Genomic DNA, 19,894 nt, shown 5'->3' on the forward strand with positions numbered 1-19,894 from the left:
AGAGGATTTACAGAGAATGAAAGTGAGAGAGAGAAAGAGGGAGCGAGAGAGGGGGAGAGAGAGAGAGAGAAAGAGGGAGCGAGAGAGGAAGAGAGAGAGAGAGAGAGAAAGAGGGAGCGAGAGCTGGTCAGGCTGGAGATGGTGTAAGCTCTAATCCGCTCTCCATTTGAGATCACCTACATCTCGGAATTGCTACTATGCTCTCCGAGAGAGAGAGAGAGAGAGAGAGAGGCAGAGGAGAACTGTGAGGCCTGATCTTATGTATCAATTCGGTTCTCAATTTTAGAATCCGATCTAACTGAGCTGATAACCACCAAATATTGATTAGATTGATTAGAATCTGACTATAATCAATGCCGTTAAATTGGCACTTGATTTAGTTTAAATAAAAAGATGCTAAGCTGACGTTGCTAACAAGGTTAAAACGCCAACACCAATCCGATCTGATCTGAGTTTCTATGAATAATACAGCCCCATAACTTAAGATGGTAAACTGTGCTAATCCACTCTAGTAAACTCCAGTAAACTCACTGTATTTAGTACCAGTTTCTGTAATCAGACTTAATTCTAATCTGATTTACTTAGTTTGGAGCAATTCTACAATTCTATAGAGTTTAATATCACACAGTCCAGTCTGACTGACCTACCTGGCCATTCAGCTCCCAGTTCCTTTACCACTCTGCAGTCTAATCACATAGTGTGTGTGCATTACCATGAGCCTCCTACTCGGTTCTGAATGTGCCGTTTAGAGCTGGTTTAGAACCAGAGAAAGGAGCGTGGTTCTCTCGCTGGTAGAACAGAGCATTTCCACCATAATCTGGTTTCTAACCAGCGGTAATTCCAGAGTAAGGACTAGCGGAGTAGCTGTATATCTTCCCAAATGGAGATAATTGTGAAAATCTTTGTGGTTGCACAACTGCAACCAGAACCTATTGAACCTATTGGCATCATGCCTAATGCCAGGTGTGGGCTAGAGGGGTATAAAGCCCCCCAGCATTGAGCTGTGGATCAGTGCAACTGTGTTCTTTGGAATAATGGATGGTGCTCAACCCAATACATTTGAAATGCGTTTGGGAGTTGGGAATGAGGATGTTAATTACCCAACCTCCTGACCTCACTAATGCTACTGTCGCTGAATGCAGTCAGATCCTCACAGCAATGCTCCTCCAAAATCTGGTATAAAGTCTTCTTCCCTGGACAGTAGAGACAGTTATTCCAACAAAAGCAGGAGAACCTCTTTTTGATATCCTTGCTTTCGGAAGAAACGATAAATGAGTAGGCGTCCCAATACTTTTGTCCATATAGTGTTGTGTGAATAGGCTAGAATGCAAATGATGCCTCAGGCTTGGGGTCTGTTTACACCAGGCATTCAGAGAGAGAGAGAGAGAGGGAAGCCAAGGTCAGCAGTAATTATTACTAGTATTTACATTTTTTTTTCCATATTTTCGTCGTATACCTGACGAATCCGTTCACACCTGTATTAAATGTGGATTTTATAGTATAGTGAACACAAACACACACAGTGGACAGTAAGCACACGTGCCCAGAGTGGTGGGCAGCCATTGCTGTGGCACCCGAGGAGCAGATAGGGTGAAGAACAGTAAAAGCTTGCTGAGCCCGGGTATCGATCCCACAACCCTGTCATCAATAGCCCTGAGCTCTAGCCACTGAGCCACCACTGCCCCATCATAGACCAAGCATGCTTTGGCTGCTAGGCTGATTCTGGGTTCAACGGTTGACCATGATCATCTGATTTTTCCACCAACCAGCTGTTCCCGTAGGTTTTCCCACAGGCGTCTGTAGCTGAACTTGTGGAAGAGGAAATGTACTGCTCACTGTTGCAGTCTGAGGGTTCTCCAGCAGGGGATCTCATGTAAAAACAGTGAAAGTAATGGCCGAAACAATGGCACAACTGGACAAATGTGTGCTAATGATTTTTAGATATGACCCAGGCCTCGTCCAGACCATCAGACACAAGACAAGATTTGTAAAAATCAGAAATGTCTGAGAATTTGCTGCTCTCCACGAAACACACCTCGCCGTCTCAGCCTGGACAAACGCCAGGCTGCAGATTAGCTTCACACAGAGCCGTATTAAACAGTGGCTCTTCTGCTGGACCGTGGTCATACCTGTCTGCGTGTGTTTATGGATTATAATATTAGGAGTCACTCTCTGACACACTGACCCATATTCATGCTGCTTCTCAAAGCAGCTGACCTACAATCAGGGTCACTGACCGTACGGCTGTGTTGTGTTTCACACAGAAAAGAGGAGGTCAAAGGAAAGGTCACTCCATTCATAACTGGAGTCGGTATTAGCTGCTATTAAGTGGAGTTATGAAATAACTACATTTTAGGAGGAGGAACATGCCTGAAGCCCCTCCTCCCCAATCTAACGTCCTATAAATGTCATCTCTACCTTGTCCATGTGTCTATGATACATCTGTGGAACCCCTCCACCACCCCACACTCACCTTCCTTTTAACCCTGTCATCTGTAATTCCTGGCTCCACATGTCAGAGGAGGAACTGGCTTCCCAAAGCACAGTGACAGCTTTACAGTGGTGGAGACTGGAACCAGGCGTCGGTCGCCATGACTACGATACATATATAGCCATTTTATTTACTATCCAATCCCACCAGTGAACCTACACGGGTCTTCTACCTACGCAGTGCACTCTGCTGTGGTGTGTGTTGTTAGTGTACACTCTGTGAAGGTGTGTATCAGTGTGCACTCTGCTGTGGTGTGTGTTGTTAGTGTACACTCTGTGAAGGTGTGTATCAGTGTGCACTCTGCTGTGGTGTGTGTTGGTGGTACGCACTCTGTGAAGGTGTGTATCAGTGTGCACTCTGCTGTGGTGTGTGTTGGTGGTACGCACTCTGTGAAGGTGTGTATTAGTGTGCACTCTGCTGCGGTGTATATTGTTAGTGTATACTCTGGGAAGGTGTGTATTAGTGTGCACTCTGCTGTGGTGTCTGTTGTTAGTGTACACTCTGTGAAGGTGTGTATCAGTGTGCACTCTGCTGTGGTGTGTGTTGGTGGAATGCACTCTGCTGTGGTGTGTGTATCAGTGTGCACTCTGCTGTGATGTGTGTATCAGTGTGCACTCTGCTGTGGTGTGTGTATCAGTGTGCACTCTGTTGTAATGCACTGTTTATGTTGTGTGTAACAAGGTAGGAAGGTGTTTAGTGTGTGAGTGAGAGGTCACTCACCTCGATTACCTGCGCTGCCCTTTGAATGAGCCGTCGGCGTACACTCAGATAGAACACACTCTCTTATCGATCGAGTGTATTGATCGTGGTGTACATCCCCAGTAGATGCCATTAGCATCGTGATTAGAAACAAGCCTAAAACACTGATTAGAGTGAGCCTCTTCATTATGTGTTCCAGTGTCTGCCGGCTGGTTTGTTTTCATGCATTTTCGGGACTTTAAGGAACAGTTCTAACCTGCAGAAGCAGCAGAACACTCAACACAAACCAGCGCTTTTACAGATTCCATATTTCATACTTTCAAAACTTAAGGAACATGAATCTTTCTTTTAGTTAGTGAGGTTAAGTCTGTAATTAGAGTATTCTTCTTACATATAGAAACACACACACACACACACACACATTTTTATTATTATTACATATAGATACTTTGGGACAAATCTGCAGCCTTCAGTAGCTACTCTGCTGTTTAGCCCCACCCATTTCACTGACAGCTGGTTTGTGCCACCCATCCAGACAGTTTAGCTTCACTCATGTAGTCTACAGCATTATAGCCCTGCCCACTCAGCCTACAGCAGTTTAGCCCCACCCATTTAGCTTACAGCTATTAAGCTTCACCTGTTTGGCCTAAATTAATAGTCAGCAGTTTAACTGATACATAAAAATACATAAGGGCATATTAGTATTATTATATACAGTGAGGAAAATAAGTATTTGAACACCCTGCGACTTTGCAAGTTCTCCCACTTAGAAATCATGAAAGGGTCTGAAATTCTTAGGTGAATGTCCACTGTGAGAGACATAATCTAAAAAAAAAATCTAGAAATCATAATGTATGATTTTTTTATAATTTATTTGTGTGTTACTGCTGCAAATATGTATTTGAACACCTGCCAGTCGGCAAAAATTCTGGCCCTCTGTTAGTCCACCTCTAAAAAGTCCACCTCCACTCCACTTATTATTCTAAATTAGAAGCACCTGTTTGAGGTCGTTAGCTGCATACAGACACCGGTCCACCCCACACAATCAGTAAGACTCCAACTATTAACATGGCTAAGACCAAAGAGCTGTCCAAAGATACCAGAGACAAAATTGTAGACCTCCACAAGGCTGGAAAGGGCTACGGGGCAATTGCCAAGCAGCTTGGTGAAAAAAGATCCACTGTTTGAGCAATTATTAGAAAATGGAAGAAGCTAAACATGACTGTTCATCTCCTTCGGACTGGGGCTCCATGCAAGATCTCTCCTCGGGTCGTATCAATGATCCTAAGAAAGGTGAGGAATCAGCCCAGAACTACACGGGAGGAACTGGTCAATGACCTGAAGAGAGCTGGCACCACTGTTTCCAAGGTTACTGTGGGTAATACACTACGTCATAGTTTAAAGTCATGCATGGCACAGAAGGTTCCCCTGCTTAAATCAGCACACGTCCAGGCCTGTCTTAAGTTTACCCATGACCATTTGGATGATCCAGAGGAGTCATGGGAGAAAGTTCTGTGGTCAGATGAGACCAAAATAGAACTTTTTGGTCTGAATTCCACTCGCCGTGTTTGGAGGACGAAGAATGATGAGTACCATCCCAAAAACACCATCCCTACTGTGAAGCATGGGGGTGGACGCATCATGCTTTGGGGGTGTTTTTCTGCACATGGGACAGGACAACTGCACTGTATTAAGGAGAGGATGACCGGGGCCACGTATTGCGAGATTTTGGGGAACAACCTCCTTCCTCAGTTAGAGCACTGAAGATGGGTCGTGGCTGGGTCTTTCAACATGACAATGACCTAAGGCACACAGCCAGGATAACCATGGAGTGGCTCCGTAAGAAGCATATCAAGGTTCTGAAGTGGCCTAGCCAGTCTCCAGACCTAAACCCTATAGAAAATTTTTGGAGGGAGCTCAAACTCAGTTTTTCTCAGCGACAGCCCAGAAACCTGGCTGATCTGGAGAAGATCTGTGTGGAGGAATGGGCCAAAATCCCTGCTGCCGTGTGTGCAAACCTGATGAAAAACTACAGGAAACGTATGACCTCTGTAATTGCAAACAAAGGCTACTGTACCAAATATTAACATTGATTTTCACAGGTGTTCAAATACTTATTTGCAGCAGTAACGCACAAATAAATTATTAAAAAATCATACATTGTGATTTCTGGATTTTTTTTTGATTAAGTCTCTCACAGTGGACATGCACCTAAGATGAAAATTTCAGACCCCTCCATGATTTCTAAGTGGGAGTCGCCGGGTGCAAAGTCGCCGGGTGTTCAAATACTTATTTTCCTCACTGTATAGGTGCTTATACACAATGCATATGGGGCATTTTATTATTACATATAGTTACTTATATATACATAAATATATGCATCATGAAGACCGAACAACTCAGCAGACAGGTCAGAGATCAAGTTTTGGAGAAGTTTAAAGCAGATTTGTTATGTTATAAAAACGTATATCCCAAGCTTTTAACATCCCAAGGAGCACTGTTCAGTCCATCATCCGAAAATGGACAAAGTGTTCTACAACTGCAAACCTACCAAGACATGGCCGTCCACCCAAACTGACAGATTGTGCAAGGAGAGCACTGGTCAGAGAAGCAGCCAAGAGGCCCATGGTCACTGTGGAGAAGCTGCCGAAATCCACAGCTCAGGGGGGAGAATCTGTCCACAGGACAACTATAAGTCGTGCACTCCACAAATCTGGCCTTTATGGAAGAGCGGCAAGAAGAAAACCACTGAAAGACATAAGAAGTACACATGTGGGGGAAAAGGTGCTGTAGTCAGATGAGACTGGTCAGATTAGACATTTGGCCTTAATGCAAAGTGCAAATGTGTGGCGGAAAAGTAACACTGCTCATCACCCTGAACACACCATCCCCACTGTGAAACATGGTGGTGGCAGCATCATGCTGTGTCGATGCTTTTCTCTAGCAGGGACAGGGAAGCTGAGCAGAGTTTTAAAGGGGAAGACAGATGGAGCTAAACACAGGGCAATCCTGAAGGAAAACCTGTTGGAGGCTGCAGGTGAAAGTGACACTGACTCTAAACACACAGCCAGAGCTACAGTGGTTTACAATGGTTTACATCAAGACCCTAATTCCTGTTGAGCATCTGTGGCAAGACATGAAAAGTGCTGTTCACAGACACTCTCCATCCAACCTGGCTGAGCTTGAGCTATTTTGCAAAGAAGAATGGGCAAAAATCTCAGTCTCTAGATGTGCAAAGACTTGCTGCTTTAATTGCAGCCAAAGGGGGCTCCACAAAGTATTGATATACTAAATACTTTTGCAAGAGTGTATATGCTTGACTAAAGGGGAGTGTGTGTTGTATTCATGCCAATGTCTGTGTGTGTGTGCATGTGTGTTTCTAGGTGACTCAGGTGCCGGTGGAGTACTGTGAGCAGTACAGCAGGTGTGTGGAGTGTTTGAGCTCAGGAGACCCTCACTGCGGCTGGTGTGTTCTCCACAACAAGTGAGTCTATCTTACACACACACACACACACACACACTCAGTAAATAGGACAGTGCTCATTGATTGTGCACTAAATGAGTTTTATAGATCTCTCAGTGTGAGAGGATCTAAAGCGTATTGTGATTATTTTCCTTCATACTGCTGCTGCACATGTTCATTGTTTCACCCTAAACAATCAATACTTCTCTGAATGGAGGTTTGAGAACGTGCCATTCTGCAGTCCCACATCTCCTTTAGTTCAGAACCGCCTTCGCTGGAGCGGAAGTTCTGTACGATTCAAATGAGATTCAAATACACATTAACATTTCAGTTTCAAACCCGAGCTGCAGCCTTTAGCAGCTACCTTGCTGCCCATTCAGACTGCAGCAGTTTAGCTCTACCCCTTTACCCTACAGCAGTTTAACCCCACCCATTCTGCCTGCATCAGTTTAGCCCGACCCATTTTGCCTACAGCAATGTAGCCCCACCCATTTAGCCTATAGCAATTCAGTTCCACTCATTCAAACAGTAGTTTAGCTCCACCCATTCTGACTACAGCAATTTAGCTCCATCCATTCAGTCTATAGCAAATGGATAGAGATTTAGCTCCACTCATTCAAGCAACAGCAGTATAGCTCCATCCATTCTGCCTGCATCGGTTTGCCCCCATCCATTCTGTCTGCATCAGTTTGGCCTCACACATTCATGCAGTTTAACCCAAACCTCCCTTTTTGTATTGTAGAAGTTTAGCCCGGTCCAATCAGACTACAGCAATTTAGCTCCACTCACTCAAGCAACAGCAGTTTAGCTCCACCCATTCTGTCAGTGGTTTTTAAACCCTTCCATTCTGCCAGCATCTATTTCGCCCCACCCATTCTGCCTACAACAATTTAGCCACACCCATTCTGCCTGCAGCAATTTAGCTCCACCCAAATCAGACTACAGGATTTTATCCCCACCAATTCAGACTACAATTGAGTGTAATTCAGACAGTAGCAGTTTAACCTACCCCCCTCACCCCCACTTTTGGATTCTAGAAGTTTAGCCCGATCCAATCAGACTACAGAAGTTTGTTACCTTCTACAACAGTTTAGCCTCACCTATTCTGCCTATTTTTTAACACCCTTGATTTCGGAAGAAACAATGAATGCGTAGCTGTCCCAATACTTTTGTCCATATAGTGTATGTGTGAACTTAATTAGGTTTTATATTTAAGAAAAGAGCTGTGAGTATTAGGTTCCTCAACCTGGGGTACGAAGAGAAAACTCGACTGCTGGGAAACTTAAGGAGGTGATCTATTGATCGAACGGTTCTGCTGATGCATCGTGGTTAATGCTCATGAGGAATCCTCTTCAAAATCTCAGTCCAGTTTTGGGATCAAACGCTGCTTCTTCATCTCCGTTATCTTCAATAATGCAAACATCTGAAAACCAAAATCTCCACTCCGCTGCTGAAGATCAGCCTGAGTTTCCCCTCAGGCCAAAAACCCAGTTCTTCCCCCCAGAATGCGTTGTGTGTTTGTGTGTGTGATGTGCATCAGTCCTCACACCTGAGTTTAGAGTCTCCAGGTGATGTCCAGAAGAACCCTGGACTCCTCCACCAGTGACAAGATCCATATTACGTATAAAACATTCTTCAGTGATCTAAAGAAACTTCACTCTGAGGTGGAACATGTGAGGAGGAGTAGGTTGCATCCAGCCACACGAGAGTGAGAGCATCATTGAGGGTAGGGACTGATATTGGAAGATTAGTCCTGCCACTCCAACTCCGAACTCAGCCCCAAGGTATTGGATGGAGCTCCATCATCACTCCAGAGAACCTCACAACTGAATGCTGAGGAGCTTTATACCCCTCTAGCCCACACTCAGCACTGGTCATGATGACCTTAGGTGACCTCATGGGCTCGCGGCTGCTTCAGAACATTCCTTTCTATTGGTCAGTGCATGTCTACGGAGATGATGCAAGCTGGATGTGGTGCACCTTAAAGCATCTCAGTTCACTAATAAGAAGGTGCGTCCACAAACCTCTGGCCATATATACTCTTAAAATGAGGTGCTGAAGAATCATCACTTGATGATTGATCTTCATCAGTTTAAAGGTTCTTCATACTCCATCTTAATTACAATCATGGTTTGTGGAGTACAATGTCTTTGCAGTGTGGCTAGCTATGAGATTTCACATGCAGACAAGGTTAATTAGTTGCTGTAGTGAGGTTATTCAAGACCGAACAAATCTCCTCAGAATCAATAAAAGCACCATCATCTCCACTCAGAAAGCCCACCCTCCAAATGTCAGGTCTGGTCTCTTCGCTGTGCAGGCAGCAGGTGTGGGTTTATTATCTGTGATGAGAGGCTCAGTAACGCAGGGGCATTCAGTCTGTGATTCAGCAGTTTTCCTTTTTCAGAATCCATGTTCTCCCTCTGCTCCTCTTGCCCAGATGATTGGAAGATAAAAGTACATTTGTTCACTTCCAGACTTTCTGCATTTCAGGGAGAGACATCATCTCCGCTTAGCCGAACAGAAGCGAGACACTTAATTAAACAAAAAGGTCTCCTAGAGGAGCAGCAGAGCTCCAAACACAGATCCTTCAAAAGCGCTTCAGAGCCCTCAGGCAGCCAGGAGCACAACGCAGCACAGCTCCAGTGATTCTCCAGTGTTCCTCCCACATTTTCCTCGCATTCTTCACCAGTTCAACAGTTTTCCCGTGTTTCTCCAATATTTCTCCAGCAATTCTCCAACATTTATTCAGTGCTTTTCAAATGGTTCTGTTTCTCCGTTTCTTCAACCTTTCTCCAGTTTTCTCCAGTGTTTCTCCAACGTTTCTCCAAAATTTCTCCAGTGTTTCTCCAGTTTTCTCCAACGTTTCTCCAGTTTTCTCCAACGTTTCTCCAAAATTTCTCCAACATTTCTCCAGTTTTCTCCAACATTTCTCCAGTGTTTCTCCAACATTTCTCCAGTTTTCTCCAACATTTCTCCAGTGTTTCTCCAATGTTTCTCCAGTTTTCTCCAACATTTCTCCATTTCTCCAGTGTTTCTCCAACGTTTCTCCAACGTTTCTCCAAAAAATTTTCGTGTTTCGACAACGTTTCGACAACGTTTCTCCAGTGTTTCTCCAATGTTTCTCCAAAATTTCTCCCAACATTTCTCCAGTGTTTCTCCAACGTTTCTCCAAAAATCTTTCCAGTGTTTCTCCAATGTTTCTCCGAAATTTCTCCAACATTTTGCCAGTGTTTCTCCAACGTTTCTCCAACTTTTCTCCAGTGTTTCTCCAAAAAAATGTCCAGTGTTTCTCAGTTTCTCCAACGTTTCTCCAACGTTTCTCCAACATTTCTCCAACATTTCTTCAAAATTTCTTCAGTGTTTCTCCAACGTTTCTCCAAAATTTCGTTTAGTAGTGTGTGTCTGTTCAGTAGTGTGTTTTCATGCATACACTTCAGCTGTGCTTGAGGCAGCATCTAGCTCTATCCATTATAAAAAAAACCCACTGAGAGCACTGACTGTGTGTTTGTGTGTGTGTGTGTGTGTGTGTTTGTGTTGTGTCTGAAGGGGTTGGTTGTATGGGTGGTAACCATGGTAACCACACTTGTGGCTGAGCTTTGATTTTGATGCCTTTGTGAGGCAATTATAGTCGAGATGTGTGAATTACTCTCAGAGCTCAGACTGTGTGTGTATGTGTGTGTGTGTGTGTGTGTGTGTGTGTGTGTGTTTATGCGATGTCATGCTGAACACCATCTGATGGCACTAGGCTTGTGCAAAGAGTGAAAAGTTTCAAAAAGAGAAGCACCAGAAGTGTGTGTGTGTGTGTGTGTGTGTGTGTGTGTGTTTATGCGATGTCATGCTGAACACCATCTGATGGCACTAGGCTTGTGCAAAGAGTGAAAAGTTTCAAAAAGAGAAGCACCAGAAGTGTGTGTGTGTGTGTGTGTGTGTGTGTGTGTGTGTGTGCTTATGTGTGTGTGTGTCACTTTGAAACCTTCTCTTTGTCAGCTCTGGAGTGTCACTCACAAGAGGGTTGTTGACATTGTGTCAGTTGTGCATTTTTAGAAACTTTTGATGCCCTTCATCTAACACACAGCTAAACTGCTAAACTGCTGTAGGCTGAATGGGTGGGGCTAAACTGCTGTAGGCTGAATGGGTGGGGCTAAACTGCTGTAGGCTGAATGGGTGGGGCTAAACTGCTGTAGGCTGAATGGGCGGGGATAAACTGCTATAGGCTGAATGGGTGGGGCTAAACTGCTGTAGGCTGAATGGGCGGGGCTAAACTGCTGTAGGCTGAATGGGTGGGGCTAAACTGCTGTATGCTGAATGGCCTTTCTCTGTTGCGCTCTCTCAGGTGTATGAGGCGTGACAGATGTGAGCGATCAGACGAGCCATTCCGATTCGCTGATGAGATCGAGCGGTGTGTTAAAGTCACCGCCCACCCGGACAGCATTGCCATGTCTGAACACAGCATTCCGGTGAGTCTAAAATTTGGCATTGATTAGGGTAAGATATTGACCAAAATTCTGTGAGATTACAGTGAGATATTGATCATTTGGTATTGATTAGAACGACATTGGGATCAGAAATAGGTGTGAATTATAGTAGATATCGATCATAACTGGTAAATGGTAGTAACTGGGTTGAGTTACTAATCAGAATTTGGAATTAAATTGGGTGAGATATTTAACAGAATGTTTGACTGATTAGAGTGAGATATTCATTGGAACTTGGTATTGATTAGGGTGAGATTGTGATTAGAATTAGATCTGTATCATGGGAAGATATTGATCAAAATTGAGTATTTATTAGAATAAGATATTGATTAGAATTTCAGAATTTGGTATTGATTTAAAATGAGATATTGATCAGTATTTGGAATTGATTTGATTAAGACATTGCTCAGACTTTGATCTTGTTTAGGTTGAAATTGATAATGTTGATTTTGGTTAGGGATTTATTGGTCAGTCTGTAGTTTGGTTAGTTTGGGGTTTTAATTAGGATGAGGTATTGATCAGTGTGCTGTTCTTTCCTAGCTGCTGCTGGAGGTCAGTAACGTTCCAGACCTCTCTGCTGGAATCAGCTGCTCGTTTGGGAGCCTGGCTGAGGTCGAAGGTCACGTCAACGAGAACAGGGTTATGTGCCTTTCTCCGACTGCCAGAGAAATCCCAGTCATCCCTGCAGATCAAGGTGAGATTACTGATAGTGATGGAGCATTCAGAACTAGCTTATGGTGATAACACCACATAAGATGGCGCTGCTGACGACGGCCACCGTAACGACTGCTCTGACCACATCTAGCTTTTTTTGTAGTTAAATTTAGTGTTTTTAGCTATTTTATTCAAACCTTTTCATCATGGCTCGTATTGTATACGACCGAGAGACTCTTCTTTCTGTTAATTTACAATTCACTCACCTTAAATCACTGCTAACTCCGGATCCAAGCTGGCCGAGAGAAATCCTGAAGGAGGACAAAGAACGGGATGCAGAACTCCACAAGAAGCGACGCCGAGGAAAGCGAGCCGGCGCCAGAGACAGACTGAGAGCCAGGGCACACAGGGCACCTCTGCCTAGTATTCTCCTAGCCAACGTCCAGTCTGTAGACAACAAACTCGACGACCTCCGGGCCAGAATCAAGTTCCAGAGAGACATTCGGGACTGCAACCTCCTCTGTTTCACCGAGACATGGCTGAACCCAGCGATACCGGACCACGCCAGCCAGCCGGCCGAGTTCTTCTCGGTACATCGCATGGACAGAACCGTGGAGTCAGGAAAGTCAAGAGGTGTTGGAGTATGTATCATGGTGAACAACAAGTGGTGCGACAGTGCTAATGTTGTGACCCTCGTACGCTCCTGCACACCAAACCTGGAGCTGCTCGCCCTAAAGTTTCGTCCCTTCTATCTTCCTCGGGAATTCACCTCGGTCATCGTCTGTACAGTGTACATTCCACCCGATGTACAGAAGGACACCGCGCTGTGTGAGCTTCACGACACACTCACACAGCTCCAAACCCACCATAAGGACGCTGCACTCATTGTTGTTGGGGATTTTAACAACGCCAACCTCAAAAGTGTGGCAGCAAACTTTCACCAACACATCACCTGCCCCACCCGGGGCAACCGGACTTTAGATCACTGCTATACCACACACAAAGACAGCTATAAAGCGCAGTCAGTACCACCGTTTGGGAAGTCAGACCACGCCGCCATCTTTCTCCTACCAAAATATAAACAAAGGCTGAAGCAAGAGCTTCCGGTGGTGAGAGAGGTCGAGCGCTGGACGGACCAATCAGTGGCCGCGCTACAGGACGCTCTTGATGACGCGGACTGGGACATGTTCCGGCGCAGCTCCGATGACGTCAACATGCTTACGGAAGCGGTCGTGGGTTTTATCGGGAAAGTAGCGGACGACACCGTCCAGAAATCTACAGTCAAAACATTTCCCAATCAGAAGCCCTGGGTGGATAAAAGCATCCGGGAGGCTCTGAATGCCCGCACTGCTGCCTACAACACGGGACTGATCAGCTGAGATATGCAGGAATACAAGTCTGCGTCATATGGAGTAAGGAAGGCGGTAAAGGAGGCGAAGCAGCGCTACGGGAGGAAACTAGAGTCCCAGTTCCAGCAAAACGACTCTAGGAGCCTGTGGCAGGGACTGAGAACAATAACGGACTATAGGAGCCCACCCTGTGGACTGGGAAGTGCAGACTTATCTCTGGCGAACGAGCTAAACACCTTTTATGCTCGCTTTGATGCTGCAGCCGGCAACGTTAACTACAGTAACACCGGCACAGCTGACATAGAGGAGCACGTCAGAGAACAAAGAGCCTTCACCATCACAGAGAGAGATGTACGGCGGGTGTTCAGGAGAGTGAATACCAGGAAGGCTGCGGGACCCGATGGCATCTGTGGTCGAGTCCTAAAAGCCTGTGCAGATCAGCTAGCCCCGGTATTCACGGACATCTTTAATGTCTCACTGACGCAGGGGATTGTTCCATCGTGCTTCAAACAGTCCATCATCGTTCCTGTCCCGAAGAAACCACAGCCAGCCTGCCTCAACGACTACCGCCCAGTCGCCCTCACATCAGTCGTGATGAAGTGCTTCGAGAAGCTGGTGAGAGACTTCATCACATCCACGCTGCCCGACACCCTGGACCCGTTTAAGTTTGCATACCGTCCAAACCGTTCCACAGATGATGCCATCGCTCACCTTCTCCACACATCGATGACACATCTGGATGCTGGGAGGGGTAATTATGTTAAAATGCTGTTTGTGGACTACAGTTCAGCATTTAACACTATTATTCCCCCAAGACTCACCACAAAGCTGGAAGATCTAGGTCTCCACCCATCCATCTGTGACTGGATCTCCAACTTCCTCACAAATAGACCACAAGCTGTTCGGGTAGGCAAGCATGTCTCACCCACCCTCACCCTCAGTACCGGAGCCCCTCAGGGCTGTGTCCTTAGCCCTCTGCTGTACTCGCTGTACACCTCAGACTGCAAAGCCACTTCCAGCTCCACCAACAGCATTAAGTTTGCTGACGACACAGTTGTGGTGGGCCTGATCTCAGGAAATAACTTCCTACCTGGAAGAGATTAGAACCCTGGAGAACTGGTGCCAGGATAATAATCTCCAGCTAAATGCCAGCAAAACGAAGGAGCTGATTGTGGACTTTAGCAGGAAACAGCAGAGGAGCTACCAACCTGTCCACATCAGTGGAACAGCAGTGGATAGGGTAGAAAGCTTCAAATACCTTGGAGTGACCATCTCTCAGGACTTGTCATGGAGTTGCCACATCAACACCATAACGAAGAAGGCTCGTCAGCGCCTATACTACCTGAGACGACTGAGGGACTTCAGACTGCCCTCCAAGGTACTACAATCCTTCTACTCCTGCACCATCGAGAGCATCCTCACAGGGAACATCACAGTCTGGTTTGGGAACAGCACTAAGCAGGACAGGCAAGCACTACGACGAGTGAGACGTTCAGCAGAGCGAATCACTAGGATGGAGTTTCCTGACCTGCAGTCCATCTACAAGAAGCGGTGTTGGACCAAGGCCAAGAAGATTGTGAAGGACCCCAGTCATGCCAACAATGGACTGTTTTCTCTGTTGCCCTCGGGGAAACGCTTAAGAACCCTGAAGGCTAACACAGAGAGAATGAGGAGGAGCTTCTTTCCACAAGCCATCTGTGCCCTGAATGGGGACAGGGACTAGGACACTAAATTAAAATATCTACATACACAAACTGGACCCTCACTCACTACAATACACAACCATGGCTCGCGGAAAACACACTACGGACAATAACGAAAATATTTCTTTTTATCTCACACATACACTCACATACAGATAAATATGTACATATGTATACATACATATATATATATATATATATATATATATACACACACACACAGACACGCACTATTTCATCTGTGTATATATATTTGTATTTTTATTTTTTTATTTCTATATTTTCATATTTTTATATTTTATTTTTTAACTTAAATGTAACTTTTTTTTTATTTTATTTTATTTTTATTTTGCACTTTTGCACTTTACTTCATTAAGTTAAGGTTTAGTTAAGTTTAAATGTAGATTTTTATTGTATAGCTTGATGTGAGCAGACTGTCAAAAAAGCATTTCACTGCAAGTTATACTGTGTATTACTATGTATGTGACAAATAAAATTTGATTTGATTTGATTTAACTGCATGCCTTAATCATCACACTCTCCTCAGACCGTGTGGAGGTGTTCAGTAACTCACTATTATCTATAAATCTCTCTCTCTCTTTCTCAGACTGGTCAGGTGTGGAATTGAAGGTGATTTCTAAAGAGACCGGTCAGATGGTGGCCAGCACTGAGGTCAAATTCTACAACTGCAGCATGCACAGCATGTGAGTACTGCACACACACAAACACACTACTCACTACTGTCAGCAGTATGTAATCTCCGCTGTTGATCAGATATGTCTGAAAATAGGATCCAATTGGAGTCAGTTGTGTGTTTGTGTCAGTGGTGTGTCAAGGTGTGTTCCCCAGTGTTGTATGAAGGTTGTATTCAAGGTGTTTTTTATGTAAAGATGTTTATAGTTAAATAGAAGTGAACACTGAGTTTACAGGGTTGTGTTTACTGATGTTTATATTGTGTTGTGTTTACATGTGTTTATGTGGTGTGTATTTATACTATTTGTAGGTGTTTGTATTTTATTTATATTTGTTTACATGTGTTTATAGGTGTCTATGTACAGGTGTTGATATTGTGTTTACAGGTGTTTATTGTACGTTTACAGGTGTTTGTTGTATGCTTACAGGTGTTTATTGTATGCTTACAGGTGTTTATTGTATATTTACAGGTGTTGATATTGTGTTTACAGGTGTTTATTGTACGTTTACAGGTGTTGATATTGTGTTTACAGGTGTTTATTGTACGTTTACAGGTGTTTATTGTACATTTACAGGTGTTGATATTGTGTTTACAGGTGTTTATTGTACGTTTACAGGTGTTGATATTGTGTTTACAGGTGTTTGTCGTGTGTAAGCAGTGCCTTCCGCTGCCACTGGTGTAAATACAGAAACACCTGCACACACGACCCAACCAGCTGCTCATTCCAGGAGGGACATGTCAACGCGTCAGAGGTACACACACTCACACACACTTTTAGTGTTGCACGGATGACAGAGGCAGCTTTTACTAACTGTTTAAGGAAACTGTGCACACCCATGAGCCAAAACATGATCTAATCTAAGATGCTGTAGTTCCTTGACGTGCTACCAAGCAGTGTCCTCTACAGACCTCTGTAAAGGTGGAATCTGTGGTATCTGGAAACTAGATGTTCCAGCAGATCCTGGCTTTAAGTCCTGTAAGTTGTGAGGTGGAGCTGCTAGTGAGCTGCAAGGAGCTGATGGTGGACTCGGGATGTTCTGTACCTGCACTGTGGAGATCAGCCTGACAGGCTGCATCACCACCTGGTACGGGAACTGAAATGCTCTTAGACAGAAAGCTCCGCTCTCCAGAGTGGTGCGCACAGCCCAGTGCATTATTGGGGTTCAACTTCCAAACCTTCTACATTTCTACACCAGCCTCTGCCTGAGAAAGTCCAGGAGGATTAATAAGGACTGCACCCACCTAAGCCACTGCCTGTTCTCACAGCTGCCCAGCGGCAGGAGGTACAGAAGCATTCAAGGCCAGAACCAGCCAGTTCAGTGACAGCAACTTCCCCAAGCCATTAGGCTGCTTAACAGCCAGTAGTACAGTGCATCAGTCCAGTCCATCACAAAGCTGTCTCACCGGTCTCATTACACAAGATATCTCATCACACCTTCACCCAGTATACACACACTCTGCACCCTACACTTACTTACGTACTTACTTAGTGTATAGTGTGTGTATAGTATGTGTGTAGTGTATGTATTTGTTACCACGTAGTGGTCATAATGTTTTGTCTCATTGTTTGTGTCCACACTATGGCTGTAATAATGAACATTGGCAGGTTCTGCTGACCGTTAGAGCTAAAGACCGCTTGCACTCTCTCCTGCAGGACTGTCCTCAGCTGGTGCGAGGGGGTGAGATAGTGATTCCAGCGGGTGAGATCAGGCCGATCACGCTGAAGGCCCGGAACCTCCCGCAGCCACAGTCGGGTCAAAGAGGATACGAGTGTGTGTTGCACATCCAGGGCGTCAGTCACAGAGTGACGGCTCTGCGCTTTAACAGCACCAGCGTCCAGTGCCAGAACAGCTCTGTAAGAGACACATGATATGCAAAAGTGCATCCCTGGCTAATCTCCATGTTATTAATGGAACACTTCTACACTTAATACACTACTACTATTAATTTACTGTATTTACCATAGTGGAAAAAATATCTAAAAAACTGTGTATAAAGATTAAGGTATATTTTATATGTTGTATATGTTATATATGTTATACTACACTATTTGGACAAAAGTATTGGGACACCTGCTCATTTATTGTTTCATACAAAATCAAGTTACTCCACCTTTCTTGGAGTAACTGTCTCTACTCTTCAGGGAAGAAGCCATTCTAATACATTTTGGAGCATTGCTGTGTCGATTTGATTGCATTGAGTAACAAGAGCATTAGTGAAGTCAGGATGTTGGATGATCACCACCCCACCTCATCCCAAAAGTATTGGTTGGAGCACCATCCATCATTCCAGAGAACACAGTTCCACTGCTCCACAGCTCAATGCTGGGGGGCTTTATACCCCTCTAGCCCACACCTGGCATTAGGCATGGTGCCAATAGGTTAAACTAGCTAAACTATTCTTATGTACAAGAATAAATTATTCTTATGTACAATGACTAGACAAGCTGTGTGAGTGCATTTGCACATCTGTGTCAGCAATGTGTATATATGTATGTATGTATGTGTGTGTACAGTCAGTGGTTTAGCTCTTCAGCTTGTGGGGTTCTTGTTACAGTGGAGGCTCTTGTGGATGACTTGGGAATCATAGAGTCCATCAGAGAGACAAATATATATATACATAAATATGATAATATGATATGATATAATATAATACATGAAGAAATGTGTAAATGTTGTTAAAACACTTTTCTATCCCCCTCCCCAACCATCTCTCTTTCTCTCCCTATCTCTTTCTCTTGTTGAGTGAATGAAAGAGTGTGTGTCATGGTCAGTAAGGACAGTCACTTGTCCTTTCCACTCTTAGAATGGGCACATCACTCACACACACACACACCACACACACACCCTGATAGCTCATATAAAGATGACAGCAAGTTAATAACCTATCCTTTACCCTGTGTGTGTGCGCATGCAGTACGTGTATGAGGGGTTCAAGCTCAGTGAGCTGGCTGTGGATCTGTCCATTGTGTGGAACAGCAATTTCATCATCGACAACCCAGAGAGAATTAAAGGTAACACAATCATCGATCTCACACACACACACAGAGAGAGAGAGAGAGAGAGAGAGAGAGAGAGAGAAAAAAAGAAAGTGAGTAAGTAGAGTAAAAAAGTAAGTAAAGGAGAGTCGGAGCGAGTGAAGGAGAGAGGATCAGGTAGAGACAAACAAGTACAGAGTGAGACAGTGAAAGAAAGAGAGAGAGTGAAATAAAGTGAGGGAGGGAGATGAAAGTGTGAGGGAAGGAGAGTGTATTACTGCAGTAGTGTAACCGATACTGACAGCAGTGCTGAGCTGTGTAGAGGCTGATAGTATCGGTGTATCTGTCGGCCTCTGTCAGTCACACAGCTTCAGTGTGTTGAACTGTAACCTGTATGGGACGTGTTTCGGATCAAACAGGCCAGCAAGTGAAGCTTCAAGGTGGTTGGATAACTGTAACATATAATGATGCTAATGATGATGATGATGATGAAAGTCCCTCCCCCTGTCCTCCACAGTGCACTTGTATAAGTGCAGTGCTCAGAGGGAGAGCTGTGGGCTGTGTCTGAAGGCTGATCAACGTTTCGGCTGTGGTTGGTGTGCTGCAGAGAGCCGCTGCACTCTGCGTAAACACTGCCCCTCATTCGCTGGGCGCTGGCTGGAGCCCACCGGACACAACAGCAAGTGCACACACCCCCGAATTACAGAGGTCAGTAACAGCCTCTACTCTTCTGGCTTTACCCTAGATCATAGTTCATATGAGCCGCTAACTCATTCTGACAGACTGTAATGCATGTTGATCAGGAAGCATGGGGCGCTATATAATGCTCCATAACGTTCATATGATCCACACACTCCTCCTGACAGACTGTAATGCACTACAGAAAGCATAGGGGGCGCTATATAATGCTTCATAACGTTCATATGATCCACACACTCATTCTGACAGACTGTAATGCACTGCACTACAGGGCTTCACACTCCTCTAACCCACGCTCAGCATTGGTCGTGGTAGACATCGATGACCTCGTGCTCATGGCGGCTTCAGAGCACCCCATTCTGTTGGTCAGTGCTAGTTCTACTGAGATTATAAGAAGGGGTGTCCACAAACTTTTCACAAATCTGGTATTCTAATACCAGATATGAATTTAAATAATTTCAATAATGCTTGTGTCTGTTCCCCACATACATTTTTATTTTTACAGCGTAATCCCACATAAGCCCCAGGCATGTGTGTGTGTGTGTGTGTGTGTGTGATATATCTTAAACTCCAGCCTGTGCTCCCTCTAATACCCTTATATAACCTACATTCTGTAGCAGGTGTTCGTTTTTGTGCTATTAGGCTACATAAGTGTTTATATAACAAATAACTACATAAGCCTCTTTTTCT

General features: G+C 44.6%; 1 protein-coding gene across 2 annotated transcripts in view; it reads left to right on the forward strand.

Moving 5' to 3' along the window:
- LOC140542625 (plexin-A2-like) overlaps positions 1-19,894 on the forward strand; it is a 98,898-nt gene that overhangs the window by 48,927 nt on the left and 30,077 nt on the right. For both annotated transcript variants that reach the window (XR_011978148.1, XM_072665424.1), the window contains exons 5-12: positions 6,574-6,674; positions 10,987-11,110; positions 11,669-11,822; positions 15,442-15,538; positions 16,166-16,280; positions 17,183-17,383; positions 18,445-18,541; positions 19,023-19,213. Coding sequence is in view for 1 of the 2 variants with exons in the window: in XM_072665424.1 (XP_072521525.1) it covers positions 6,574-6,674; positions 10,987-11,110; positions 11,669-11,822; positions 15,442-15,538; positions 16,166-16,280; positions 17,183-17,383; positions 18,445-18,541; positions 19,023-19,213 (1,080 nt within the window). In the remaining variant the exon portion in view is untranslated. The remainder of the gene's footprint in view (positions 1-6,573; positions 6,675-10,986; positions 11,111-11,668; positions 11,823-15,441; positions 15,539-16,165; positions 16,281-17,182; positions 17,384-18,444; positions 18,542-19,022; positions 19,214-19,894) is intronic.

Source organism: Salminus brasiliensis, chromosome 21 (genome assembly GCF_030463535.1).
Source record: "Salminus brasiliensis chromosome 21, fSalBra1.hap2, whole genome shotgun sequence".
Classification (NCBI taxonomy): Eukaryota; Metazoa; Chordata; class Actinopteri; order Characiformes; family Bryconidae; genus Salminus; species Salminus brasiliensis.